The sequence below is a fragment of the Palaemon carinicauda genome, chromosome 7 (assembly GCF_036898095.1).
Source record: "Palaemon carinicauda isolate YSFRI2023 chromosome 7, ASM3689809v2, whole genome shotgun sequence".
In the NCBI taxonomy this organism is placed as follows: domain Eukaryota; kingdom Metazoa; phylum Arthropoda; class Malacostraca; order Decapoda; family Palaemonidae; genus Palaemon; species Palaemon carinicauda.
Genome location: NC_090731.1, coordinates 90,160,763 through 90,175,300, shown reverse-complemented (window position 1 = coordinate 90,175,300; position 14,538 = coordinate 90,160,763). Strand labels below are relative to the sequence as shown.

General features: G+C 37.3%; 1 protein-coding gene across 4 annotated transcripts in view; it reads right to left on the bottom strand.

Annotated features, from left to right (window-relative positions):
- LOC137643963 (protein YIPF1-like) overlaps positions 1–14,538 on the bottom strand; it is a 197,066-nt gene that overhangs the window by 53,829 nt on the left and 128,699 nt on the right. For 2 of the 4 annotated variants that reach the window (XM_068376782.1, XM_068376783.1), the window contains 2 exons: positions 14,324–14,433; positions 10,518–11,791 (listed from right to left, as the gene is read on the bottom strand). In XM_068376782.1, the coding sequence (XP_068232883.1) occupies positions 10,571–11,791; positions 14,324–14,433 (1,331 nt within the window). In that variant the 3' untranslated portion in view covers positions 10,518–10,570. Of the gene's footprint in view, positions 1–10,517; positions 11,792–14,323; positions 14,434–14,538 lie in introns of those variants that run through there. The other 2 variants (XM_068376785.1, XM_068376784.1) reach the window with 1 other exon arrangement.

The following is a 14,538-nucleotide window of genomic DNA, read 5'->3' as shown; positions in this document are numbered from 1 at the left end:
ACTGGGCGGGGTGACCCGGAGGCTTCGAGGACTTACGCCTACCTGTAGAGTCCTTCCTGCGAGCTTGGTTGCGAGGGTCAAGGTCGTGTTTGGAGGACGGTATCCTTGGCGAGAACTCTCTGGACCGGCGGTCCGGGGAACAAAGTACTCTTGACTCCCGGGGTACGAAGACCCAACCGCCATCAGGAGACCTACTCCTCCTGTACTTACGCTATGGGGAGCGGGAACGCTTCCTACTGTACCTGGAGCGCGACCTAGAACGGGAACGCCTGCTCCTGGACTGCTCTCTCCGACGACGATGTTTTCTCCTGGCTTCTTCCCCCGACGAGAAATAATCTTCTGACAAACCCGAAGACACTGTACTTATCGTATGTCGGGCGGTAGCGGGGACTGCGGGGGACTTCTTAACTCGTTGAGTGCCCGAGGTCGACGGTTGAAGGAAATCTTCGGGGACTTCCGTGAGAGGGGCCGGGAACGATCCAAGGCGCTCCATGCTAGGAAGCCAGGGGTCCAGGCCCTCTTCCATTCGTAACGGGGACCTACCTGGTGTCTTTGGAAGCTTCCAACTGAAGGCATCATTACCCGAAGACCGTAACTTATTCTGGCTGTCTCCGCCTACCGAAGACCCTGAAGCACAGGCCCACGAGGGCGGCGAAGACACAGACACCGCGTTACTACCCCACAAGGGGTCATCGGAGGACACGTGCCCCCGAGCACAAGGGCCGACTCTCCGGACGCACTACTGGGTTCTTCACTAGCCCTAGAAGGACCCGCAACCGCCACTGCACTTTCACTAGACTCTTGGGGAAGGCCGCTTTGTTCCTTCTCCACGACAGACTTACCTCGGCCCCTACTCTGTGTAGGGGACGGCGAAACAGAGGCCCCGTCGGACCGCTCACTGGGTGATGGTGGCGGCGAAGTAACGCTAGCTTTTCTGGGGGAACGTTTCGCCGATTTTCTCTTTTTAGTACCGTAACGTACCCACTGGATATTACTCCAACCTACACACTCGGGGCACGTATCTGCTGACGAACAAACCCTTCCCCTACAGGAGGAGCAAAGGGAGTGAGGGTCCAATTCAGGCTTGGAGAGGAACGCTCCACACGATTTTCCGGCCCTAGGCCCAGGACAACGGCGGATTTGCTCCATAATGCACACACGCAAGACACAAGCACGAAGGGAATCAAGGAATACACTGAGTAAGCACAAGGGTGGAAGGTGAACACACAGGAACACCCGGGAACAGTACACAGGAAACACAAGTTACCACGCGGGGAACACGTGGGACACTCAGAACGCACACAAAGGATCGATAGAGAACGAGGGCGACGTGTTGACACGTCGCGACCAGAGAACTTACTGAAGCTGTTGACCCGGGCGGACATCGACCTACGATAAGCCTACCCTCGGGGCACATTCTTTAATGCCGGGGGTAGGCCTCCATAGAAAACGGGGTGGGGGGTACACTACACAAAACTCTGGTCGGTAGAGAGGAGGTTACAGGTAACTCCTAAGAAAGTAGTTCGAGGTAAGTATTCGTGTTGGAACAAATCATTTATGGAGAAATAAAATTGTGTATCATCTGCAAATAGCTTCAACTTCACTTCATGTCTCTGCAGTATTTGATAGACTTATAGTAGATAGAAAATAAGATTGGATCTACTACACTTCCTTGGGGTACCCCTCTGCTTAATGGTTCATATGAGTGAGTGAGTTTCCAATTCATACACAGCAGTCTCTGTCCACCAAGTAAGCTTCATCATCAATACCAGGGTTATTTTCCTTATCAGTTCCTTTGGCAGGTTTCATATTTTCTGCCAAGCTAACTCATAATGGAATATCAACAATTTCATCAATTAAATCGTTTTTTTATTACCAATAATATTGAGACTTTATCATTATCCATGTTGTTGCAAGCCATTTTGAACTTCTCACCTTTTATATCCTAGGTTTGTCCCTCTATTCCACCAATGGTCCAGTTCATATCTATTTTCCTCAATGAAAAATTCTTTTAAATACTGCGCGTATCTTTCTTTAAAATTTCCATTTATCTTTTTTCATATTGCTTATACCTTCCCAATTCCCACACTCCATCTTTCCTCAGAGTCTCTCCAGGAGTGGGGTACAGTCAGGCCACTTTTTACGCAAATTCAATTACACGTGACACAAAGAACCGCAATACCTATTAAATAAAATATCACATTCGCGAAAAGAACTCTGGCAGAACGATGATTTCAAATAACCCACACCCCAAACTCTTATTTACCGCTGCCAGATATATTTCATCCTCACTCCTCTTCTCCCTATCTATATAAAATACTGTATCAACGTCCTTTCCACTGCTTGTCTTATCTCTCTTCTTTGGTTAGAAATTCCCATAATGTAATTGGTTCCACTGCCAGGGCTCTTTCTTTATAACACTTTGTTGATACCTCACTGCATACCTCTTCATAGTTCTATTGTATTTCAGTCTTGAAGTTAAAACCAGATCATTAGCCCATTAACATCACTATTCATTGGGCAGGAGGGGATTATGCTATGAACAGCAGGCGAGTTTGGAAATGATGAACTCTATCATTAAAGTTCTGATTATTTCTTTAAAACTCCAGTGATGTTCATATTGCTGACTCCACATTCTGAGAGGTGGGTTTGTGAAGCAAAGAGATAGGAAAGTAATTACTGTATAATGCATAGATTAATAAACCAACAACAACCTGAAACAGTACCTAATTGGAAAAAAATGTAAACTTGTACTTGAGCTTTCTCACTAAGAAAATCAAAAGCATAACTTTTAAGTCAATTATTTATGCTATAGGCCCCACAGCACCCCCATGTCCAGTAAAATTATCAAGATACAATTTTTTTTTTATATATATAAGGCCTTGCTACTAGGTATGCCTCTGAGCTGCTACCAAAAATTCTTTCCAGAGAAACAAAGAGAGGTAGCTGCACTACCACTTCATGAATTTGAACTTTCAAGTCCTTCCTCAGACTAGAATCTAAATCCCTGTCACTAAACCATGACTAAAATCCCAACTTATCAAACTAATTAGAAATTTTTACTCTAATTATTTCAGTTTTGTCTAAATAAAACTTGACAGTTCTCAAAGGACAAAACAAATCTATTATCAATGCCTTTCCTTTCCAAAAATAAAAGAAATGGAAGAAAATTTATGTTAACGTATTGTCTGGAAAAAAATAGAAAGGTGATAAAATCCTCTTCCAATCTCCAAAATTTACATAACAGGATAAAAAACCTGCTGTAAATCAATGCAGTTAGCTGATACTAATCCTGAAAAGCATATTTTCTAAAGCTAAACTGTAAAAGGTTTTACTTGAGAAATCTTTAAAGGTCTCCAAAATGGTCAGAGAACCTTTTAAAATGGATATTTAGATTCCAATAATTCATTCCGACAAACGGATGTTTTATATCAGTAAAAATCCCTGAACACTGTACGTATTCAAATTACCATTGGAAGAAGTTAAGTTTCAATCTAAATAATTAATATGGTATTAAGCATGGACCTCTAACCCCTTGTATACTAAATGGACAACTTCCTTTCATAGAAGGATATCAAAAACTAAATAAAAATCCAAACTAATGTTTGTTACCTAAACATTCCTTGATGTACACCAATCAAAAGAACCATTCCAAAGTCTTTAATACAAATTATTGATGGAATTTTTTTAAGGAACATAAGAAAGAGAATCCAGGTAACCTAAAAACAACATGATTCTTAAAACACGGTATAGAACTAATCTTGTTACATGGATCGAGTCGTTTGGCCAGGGCACCAGCCGCCCGTTGAGATACTACCACTAGAGAGTTATGGGGTCCTTTCACTGGCCAGACAGTACTACATTGGATTCTTCTCTCTGGTTACAGTTCTTACCCTTTGCCTACACATACACCGAATAGTCTGGCCTATTCTTTACAGATTCTCCTGTCCTCATGCACCTGACAACACTGAGATTACAAACCAATTCTTCTTTGTTCAAGGGGTTAACTACTGCAATGAATTGTTCAGTGGCTACTTTCCTCTTGGTAAGGGTAGAAGAGACTCTTTAGTTATGGTAAGCAACTCTTCTAGGAGGACACTCCAAAATCAAACCATTGTTCTCTAGTCTTGGGCAGTGCCATAGCCTCAGTACCATGGTCTTCCACCGTCTTGGGTTAGAGTTCTCTTGCTTGAGGATACACTCGGGCACACTGTTCTATCTATTTTCTCTTCCTCTTGTTTTTTTAAGGCATTTATAGTTTATATAGAAAATATTTATTTTAATGTTACTCTTCTTAAAATATTTTATCTTTCCTTATTTCCTTTCCTCACTAGGCTACTTTCCCTGTTGGGGCCCCAGGGCTTATAGCATCCTGCTTTTCCAACTAGGGTTGTAGCTTAGCAAGTATTAATAATAATAATAACTGACCTTAGAACTAGTCTGAAAAGAATGAATTTGTAAGGCAACCTACTCGGACATTCCTACAACATTGGCCAAAGAACTATAAACCAACTCCTCTGCAGCCAAAAGGGAGCCACCAAAGATCATACTGCTGTTTGTAGAGCCTCTGAACTTACATAGACAGCGAAAATGATGGAGATGAAAGGAACAATGTATAGCCCTAAATTCGACCAGTCCTATAAAAGGATCTCCCTCTATAAAGTTAACCGATCTGAAACTGGTGAGTAAAACTTCTATTTCTTGTTGAGTGAAACAGTATCATGTATCCATTTGACCTCCACAAACTCTAAATCCTAAAACACATTAAAGGATGAGAAATTTTTGATTCGTAGTATCCGTTATTACTCTTTCTAGTATTAAACCCAGATAGGATATTTCCTTTAAATTTGTCTTGAGATGAAAATACTTTTAGTATCTGAACAGGGATTGCGACCTGATTCTCTACTGGTTCCAAATCTTTATGTGTATTTGTGCTATCTGAAACCACTGCCACACATTTATCCTTTATTAGAGAATTCAGAACCTGAAGGGTCTAGAACCAAGTTAATCCCCTTCTTCAATCATTTCTCAGACCAAAGAAGAAAATACAGTACATAGTTGCACCTCATCCTTCCTGGGAAGCTTCCTTGTAAAGAGATGTCCAGCACTCTTACTTTCAAGATAACTCCCTGAGATAAATTCAACTAGTTTAAGTTAGTTATTATAAATAATATATCCAAAGTGCTTATCTTGGGTCCTGTACCAATGATGACTGAGCGTCTCTGGAGAAGCTAGTCTTTATAAATCTCACTGCATCTGAAGCAAGATTCCATTATCCTAAATTCTCCAACAAAAGAAAAATTTTAATTTTCTCATATAAAAGCCCAAAAATTACCTGTCCCTTTTTATTCCTAAAGAAAGAATCCATAAGTTCAACTCAAAAGAAATTCCTCCTAAGTGAACTCCGTAACCTACATAACCATAATGATTGACCTTAATCCCTTCCAAAAACATGTTTAACACATAGCCAGTTTAAAAAAAATAATGATCCTAAGAAATCTCATCCATTCTGGGAGCCAGCATCCAGATGAATACTTGATGCCCTGTACAGAGAACGAAACATAAGTGCAGAATAAGAAGCATCGAACTGGTTATAAACCGAACAAGTTTCTTAGAATCCCTAAGAATAAGAATGAGTAAGCACGCATGTATCCAGAATATTAAAACAATCCAAACTCATATCTTCATTGGTACCCAGACTGACAAAAGCTTTTCCATCAAAATGTTTTATGAGAACTGTAAACCCCTTAAGAGTTCAAACATCTGAGGTAGAACCCTGGAGTAGGATCTAAGACCTCTTCTACACAATCTATCTTAATTTTCACACAGTGAATTGTTTTGATTACTTGAGAAAATGTTAAGGTTCCTTTGAAAAATAACGATGAAAGATGAGGAAATCGACGTCTCTCGTAGATAACAGCCAGGACCCACCTTCTGATATATTTTCCAGAGCTAAATTCACTCTTACAGAGATCTCTAGGAAAGGGCACCAACCGCCTATTGAGATATTACCGCTAGAGTGTTATGGGGTCCTTTGACTGGCCAGACAGTACTACATAGGACCCTTCTCTCTGGTTACGGTTCTTTCCTTTTGCCTACACAGACACCAAATAGTCTGGCCTATTCTTTACAGATTCTCCTGTCCTCATACACCTGACAACACTGAGATTATCAAACTATTCTTCTTTTCTCAAGGGGTTAACTACTGCACTCTAATTTCAGTGGCTACTTTCCTCTTGGTAAGGGTAGAAGAGACTCTTCAGCTATGGTAAGCAGCCCTTCTAGGAGAAGGACACTCCAAAATCAAACCATTGTTCTCTAGTCTTGGGTAATGCCATAGCCTCTGTACCATGGTATTCCACTGTCTTGGGTTAGAGTTCTCTTGCTTGAGGGTAAACTCGGGCACACTGTTGTATCTAGTTTCTCTTCCTCTTGTTTTGTTATAGTTTTTAAAGTTTATATAGGAAATATTCATTTTAATGTTGTTACTATTCTTAAAATATTTTATTTTTCCTTATTTCCTTTCCTCACTGGGCTATTTTCCCTGTTGGAGCCCCTGGGCTTATAGCATCCTGCTTTTCCAACTAGGGTTGTAGCTTAGCATTTGAAAATAATAATAATAATAATAATAATAATACTGTTATCCTACAAGACAAAGATTCCTGTAGTCATCCTGCCAGACCTCCAGTCAGAGCAAAATAAGGTCGAACCCCTGTTACGAGAAATGACTCCCTAGGAGGTACCAAGATAAATCTTGATAAGCAGTAGTTACCTAAAGGTAGGGAGAGAAGAAGGGTTATCGAGAGTAGATCGCAGAGTGTTACTGCATTTCAGTGGTGATAGATTACAACTTATCTATAACTGATCCAATATCAGAACCAATACAAGGAAATAACCAAAAGGTGTACCTGTGATGGGAAACTGTCTCAAACATTAAGACACACACTAGTTTTCTATGCTTACCACACAACCCACAAAAGCTGCAGCCTTTTGAGATTAATTTGAAAAGGTTTTGTCTAAACAATTTATGTAACCTTTAATAGGGGTATGGTTCTGATGGCCAGCAAATTTTTCTTCTACAAGAGTCGAAATAACCCCTACTACAGAATCTGCAAAAGAGAATTTCCTTTATACTCTCAACTTCATTTCTAAATCAACCAACATGAAAAACTTGTTACCATAAACTTCCTTTGCTTTAATAATTACCTTATTATTATTATTATTATTATTATTATTATTATTATTATTATTATCACTATTATTATCATTATTAATACAACCTAAGCTATAACCCTAGTTGGAAAAGCAAGATGCTATAAGCCGAAGGGCTCCAATAGGAAAAAATAGCCCAGCGAGAAAAGGAAACAAGGAAATAAGTAAACTATAAACTACAAGTGAACTAATAAACAATCAAAATAAAATATTTTAAGAAAAGTAAGAATATTAAATTAGACCTTTCATAAATAAACTTTAAAAACTTGAGAAAACAAGAGGAAGAGAAATGAGATAAAACAGCAAGCCCAAGTGTACCCTCAAACAAGAGAACTCTAATCCAAGACAGCGGAAGGCCATGGTACTGAGGCTATGGCACTACCCAAGACTAGAGAACAATGGTATGATTTTGGAGCGTCCTTCTCCGAGAACTGCTTACCTTAGCTGAAGTGTCTCTTTTATCCTAACCAAGAGGAGAGTAACACTGAACAATTACAGTGCTGTAATTAACCCCTTGAACAAAGAAGATTTGTTTGATAATCTCCTCAGTTGTATGAGGACTGAGGAGAATGCGGAAAGAATAGGCCAGACTATATGGTGTATGTGTAGGCAAAGACCAAATAAGCCATAACCAGAGAGAGGGATCTAAGGTTAGGCATCTGCATTGTTCAACAATTAAAAAATGCTTTTAGGGATTTTTTTATCCTATTGGAGACCATAACAGCTACACATAGAAAAAATAATAAAGAATAAGTCATCTCACAAGTGACAATGTTAGATGACAATGAAATTATTTTGATATCTTTCAAAAATAAGTTTCCTAATGATATATTTCATCTGATTCAAGTTATTCCTCTGCATAATCCTCACCTCTGGATTTTGGCCCTATGAATATTCCAAAAGTGGCAACTACAACCTTTCCCATTGCTTAAATTTAACAGTAACCTTTGTGATCAAGCTAGACAAAGGACTTATTTCAGCAGTAAAGGTACTAACACATACACTAACTCCAGTACGGAAGATTCAAGATGAACTACTAGATAAGCCTATCCTAGGCTGAACCCCACTGCTATCTAAAAAATGATACAACAATTCAGCTATGAGCTGAAACATGAAGATTTTCAGAAAATCTGTCCTCTTGTTTCTACAAAAAAATATTTTACAATATGCCATGTTGTAAATATACGCAATACAATGTTGCACATGAGAGTTACTTCAGTGGATGGATGGATTTATAAGGATCCAGCTGTCAGTCCAGTCTGCTATCTCAATAGAGTAGCCATACAGAGCAGACCAGATGACAGAAATGCAAAGGTTACCCAATAGGACCTGAAGTGTATCGGGAATGCGAAGTTCCTGAAATGCAATCAACTCCCATCAGCGATATTTACCATCAGAACCCTACTGACTGGCACACTAGAGTTACTAGGTATGACTTGAGTTAACCTAAGGTTAAAGACAGGGCAGGTTAGGCAAGAAGACTGCTTTGCCTGAAAGACTCATGGGCCCTTGAAGATTCACAAACAAATCACATAAGAAGCTCACTACAATTCAACCCAGAATGACCAAGAATAGCTTGAGAGGCATTTTATCATGATCTAATGTAATTAAATAGCTTAGTCTTCTATGGATTTGCTAATGAATTAAACATTAATTTACTTTTATGTTTTGAATAATTAAAGCGCTGAGCTATCAGCTGAACATAACTCTTAAAAAGAACTGTCAGCGAGCAATATACCTCAAAGCAATAAAACAAAACACAATCGGGTGGCAGCCACTCTTTCATAAAGTTGCTTGAGCCACACTCACTAACATTCATTAGTTCCAGGATATTCCCATCAAACAGTCAACTAACTTAAAATCACAAATATAAACCCAATCTGGATGGCAGGTAAAATGATAAATAAATATCTAACACTGGTGAACGTGACAAGAGAGCTGAATGACAAAGGAACTATTACATACCCATACCTGGATAGTTGCCACTAACTTCCACATTGTCTCATACCTAAGTAGACAGGAAGGCATTTTACAAGGAAAGAAAATGTTAAATTTTTAGAGTAGACGTCGACATTTAAAAAGCTTCAAGAGTAAAGAAATACGAGCATCAGTGTTATTCCATAGAAATAATGTGTACAGTATGTTTAAGGTCAAAATCTGAAATGAGCCTGTTCTATGTCTATAATTCAACAGGATTCTTTGCATCCATTGCCTATTTAAAGTCTAGCGGGTAAAAAGTGTCAATTCAACTGGAAAACGTATTTATAATGTTTTCATTTCATTACTGACAAACTTAAGCTATATCCATATTTGTCTGGGTTTCAAGAGATTATTCATATCTATCTTATCAAAAGGCACCTGACTCAAAAAAAAGTGTCTTGCCATTTATTTATGCACAATTTAAATTAAATGTCACTCACGCAATGCTCTAAATTTGCACCATACAGACAAGAGAGCTGTAAGTAATCCCAACTATTTCACTAACCATAGAATTATTGGCTTTAAGGCTGATATCTATATTCACTTAATAAAATTCAAATGTTTTCAATGTATAAGAGGTTTCTTAAAAAGTGGGCAATAAGCTATCTACTGTTTTTAAGTCATGGTAGGATTAACATGATCAGTTTCATCTGAATAAAGCTGCTGTATACAGCATACAGTATAAGAAATAATGAATTAGGACCTATCTATGAAAAACTATTACCTAAAAATTCACCACCGACAATTTGTTTTGTCTTTGTTGAACTTGGCTGAAGCACTTTATATTCTCATCTAATAGTGAACAGTATATTAATAACTTTCCACAATTAGTTCCCATGAATGAAATCAACTACTGAGCTTTGAAACCTAAACAATCATTAGGTGATGTTCCACTTTTTAACAGTTATCAAAGAACACTTTCCACCAAATCCGACAGCTGTGACCCTACAGCCCACATTTCTTTACCTTTTTTCAAACATAATGCCTAAATAAGTGAACAGCAAAATGTCTATCTTTAGGAATTACTATATAATAATTTGATCCATTAAGTTTATCAATATTTAAAGCAAGGGCTATTTGTATATCTTGTGTTTGCCAACTGAATATCCATATCTCCCTGACAACTTGAGAAAATGTTTCCTCTTACTTTTTCACTTCAGAACATTGCTAAAAAAACTTTAGCTTGGTAAATCTAGAAACCCTTAACATTCAACATACAGTACATTCATTCATCATAAAATGACTTTTTTCCATTAGTTACAACGGCGATTTAAAATGTTTGAAGAATATTATGCTTTAGGATTCTGTAAGGTAATTTTAATCAATTATCATTCCAATACAGCTTTATTCTTAAAAATTGACCATCACAAATAACTGGTCATACTTGTTTTACAGAAAATACCTCATATCTATGATTTATGCCTGCTAAAACATGGAGTTTTGTTCTAGATTCAAGTGCTCCATCTTTAGGATTTGGATAGCGATAAAAAATACGACGGACACGAGAATGCAACAGAGCCATTGCACACATCATGCATGGCTCACGAGTCATGTAAACGTCATGTCCAGTGCATATATAGGACACTGCTTCACTTTTTTTATCATTTGTCCCAATTAACTTATTTCCCATGTTTCCACTACAAAGCGTACTTCTCTCCTTTTCAAACGATGCATCAGAAGGAAATCCTTGTGTCACCTTTATTCCCTCACTAGCGACATTAGTATCTAACTTTAATCTATCATTTCCTGAAAAACTATTCCCATTTTCATTTATATCATGAATGTCCCAAGAGCCTCCATTTTGATTTACGGCTACATGATCAATGGCAATCATGGCAGCATGCTGTGCTGGATGTTTATGTCTACGATCCTGACCACTGCCAACAACTGTCCCATTTGCACTATCAACCATAACAACACCAACATTCTCACCACTTGCTTTATCTGCTTGGTTGCCAAGTTCTAAGGCTTTATTCATGAATTTTATTATTGTTTTCATTTCTTCTTCACCAAAAAGTTTTCCAGATGAGAGCCACACAAGATACTGATCTTCATGAAGAGAACATGGCCAAAAGGAAGAAACTTTATCATACATATCCCGTACTTTTGGTGCATGTCTAGCAACTTTAGAAACATAAACTTTGCTGGTGAAAAGTGCCAAATTGACCCCTTTCTCATCAAGCTTAAAAAAGACTTTCCTAGATTCAGTGTCACTTAGAAGAACCACATTATCTGTTCCTGTCCCCATCAAATTTGGAATGTCAAAATCTTCTAAATATGTCAAATATACAAGTAAAGTTTCTTTCAAAGATTCACTTTGACTGCCAGAATCCTCTCGGCAGTTGTCTTCCTTCTTCATTAATTTGCGAACTCTCTTCAGGTGACAAAGAGATGGGACAGGGAATTTAATTGACAATTCTTTAACAGCCATTGATGTAGATTTCTTGTCTTTGACTTCCAATACTGCAACTTGTACAAATACTGGATCCCCAACCACACCTTCAGGAAGAATTGCTGTCACCTGAACTCTCTCAGTAGCTAAAGGTAATGATGAAATGTCAGCAGCATCATACTTTATCCTTTTACTCTTGGGACCAACCTGGAAATAACATAGTCCTCACTTTCCTTCTAATGACCGATGAGATATAGCAACAAATCATAACACATAACAGCAATATTAGGACCGATGCCAAAAACCCCACATTAACCTTCATCATTCAGCATATGACTGAGAATCTATAACCACTAGTAGTTCATGATTCAGTTTGCTCATACAAAACTTCCTCAGACCACAAATGAATATGAAACAAGAGCGACACAAATTAGATTCAGCACAAAATCCAGAATTCAGTCATTCTTCAAGAAATTTCCCTCATCACTGTAATTGTACTGATATGATCATTAATATTAAACCTAATTAAAAATTAAAAATCATCACCTTTGTGTAGTGTATCTACTAATAAAGGTTATCAATTCATCTGAAATATATACAAACTTAGCAGAGAATATTTCATGGTTGCAAAAGCATAAAAAGAAAATCAAGGTTTGAAAAAGAATACAATTTTACAAATCTTTGCCTTGCAGAAGGTAAAAACAACTACTGTAATACGAGAGATTCCAACTCCCTCAAAAAGGATAACAGGAATTGTGGTTCCATAAGCCATGGTAATAAAACCATCTCAAGGAATAAATAGTATAAAAATAACATGCAACTGCAAATAATACACTGATTAAATCAAGCCTTAATCCTTGTGAATTATGTTTTTACTGTTCATTAAAAGAATCCTCATCTTATCATTAAAGCCCCTCCTCTCTAGCCTCATACTTTAACATGATATATAGAAAAGTACTCAAATTCATTGGGTAGACAACATTGTTTTCAATCTGTCTTCCCTTATGGTGGTAAAGTAGCATCTCATGTTTGATCAATTGGATTAATGAAATAGGGCTATACAGGCAAGCACTAGATTGGAAGTGGGAACAGAGGTAAAGTAGATGAATATAAAGTGCAGCTAAGGGCAGTGTAAAGACCCTTCTTTAGCAATACATACAGTGCACCACATTCACTAGTCACTACCCCTTTCTAGGTCAATGAGCCTTCCCAAATCTTTATTCTTTTGTACTTTAATGTTCATCTCAGTACTTTTCTTGTCAATATTTCAAATGCCTTTTCAAGATATAAAAATCAGTGGTTAAATCTCTTCCCTTTTTAGGGTACTTTCCATGCAAGGTACTTGCATTAAAATAGACACTTGGTTGACATTTATATCATGAAGCACTACTGGAATGGATTGGATTTATGAATTTGGGCCACATGGCTCAATGGTGAGACCAGGGACATTTATAGATTGTAAGAATTTTCTCAGCCTTACCTAAATTGTGTTTAAGAAATATCAAATTCTTTTCCTTTACCATTTCCAAATTTAAAAGTGCATTCCACTTTCACTTGCTTATATGAACAATCATCACTAACTTTTCCAACTCTTCTCGTCCTTGATTATGAAAAGTACTTCAAAATAGCACTGAACTAAAACTCTTGGCTCTTAAAGAGGACTGGCACAATTACATATCCTATAGATTCAGGATCATAATTAATGATTTACACAGTAAAACAATAACTAATTTTTACTTTGCCTACACATACACCGAACAGTCTGGCCTACTCTTTCCACATTCTACTCTGTCCTCATAAACCTGACAACATTGAGAGATAACCAAACAATTCTTCATTGCTCACAGGATTAACTACTGCACTGTAATTGTTCAGGGACTACATTCCTCTTGGTAAAGGTAGAAGAAAGACTTTAGCTATGGTAAGAGGCTCTTCTAGGAGAAGGACACTCCAAAATCAAACCTTGGGTAGTGCCATAGCCTCTGTACTCTTGGGGTAGAGTTCTCTTGCTTGAGGGTACACTCAGGCTCACTATTCTATCTTATTTAACTTCCTCTTGTATTTTTTTAAAATTTTCATAGTTTATATATCAAAGATCTATTTCAATGTTATTACTGTTCTTATATTTTAATTGTTCATTACTTTTATTATACTTTATTTCATATTTTTATCTTTTCTCACGGCTATTTTTCCATGTTGGAGCCCTTCGGCTTATAGCATCTTGCTTTTCCAACTAAGGTTGTAGCCTAATAATAATAATAATAATAATAATAATAATAATTAGAACATATATAGCAAATGTATTGTATTAATAAAAATGAATGTCATAGCATTTGGAGAGGCATCTTCTACAACCAATTATGTGTAAATTCTTATTTCAATTATTATCTTATTACATTACCCATTTGGTGAGACACATCTACAATGAACAATGAGTTCAGTAAAGTGTCACAAATAACCATACAGATTTGATCAAAATATAGTTTTTCTTTACAGTTAAAGGACACACTTGGATGCCGAAAATATAAATAAATCGACTATGGCCAACTTTAATAAAATGTCTGACCTTTTGTATCCCAACCACTATTAGAAAACAAGCTAAAATAATACATGCCTAAGCATTGCAAATGATATATATTCAATAACGTAAGGATTCACTTATTCAGTATAAACAACCGTGTCCACACTTAATGTTAGAGCACATTGGATAGAATCTTAAAAGTATGTAGGAAAACTCACCTTTTCTTGTTCAAGTTCTTCCTCTGGTGTATCAGGAAAATCTGAGAAAGTTATTGTTTGTTCATGCTGACTGCCAACAGCACTTGCTTGCGTCCTTCTGTCGCCAAAATCTGCAATTTAAGAGAAAATTATTATGAAAATAAAATACAATTAACCTATTAAGTACTGTAGGCTTATCCTGTTTAATTCATAGCTCTATTTTGAATACATCAAAA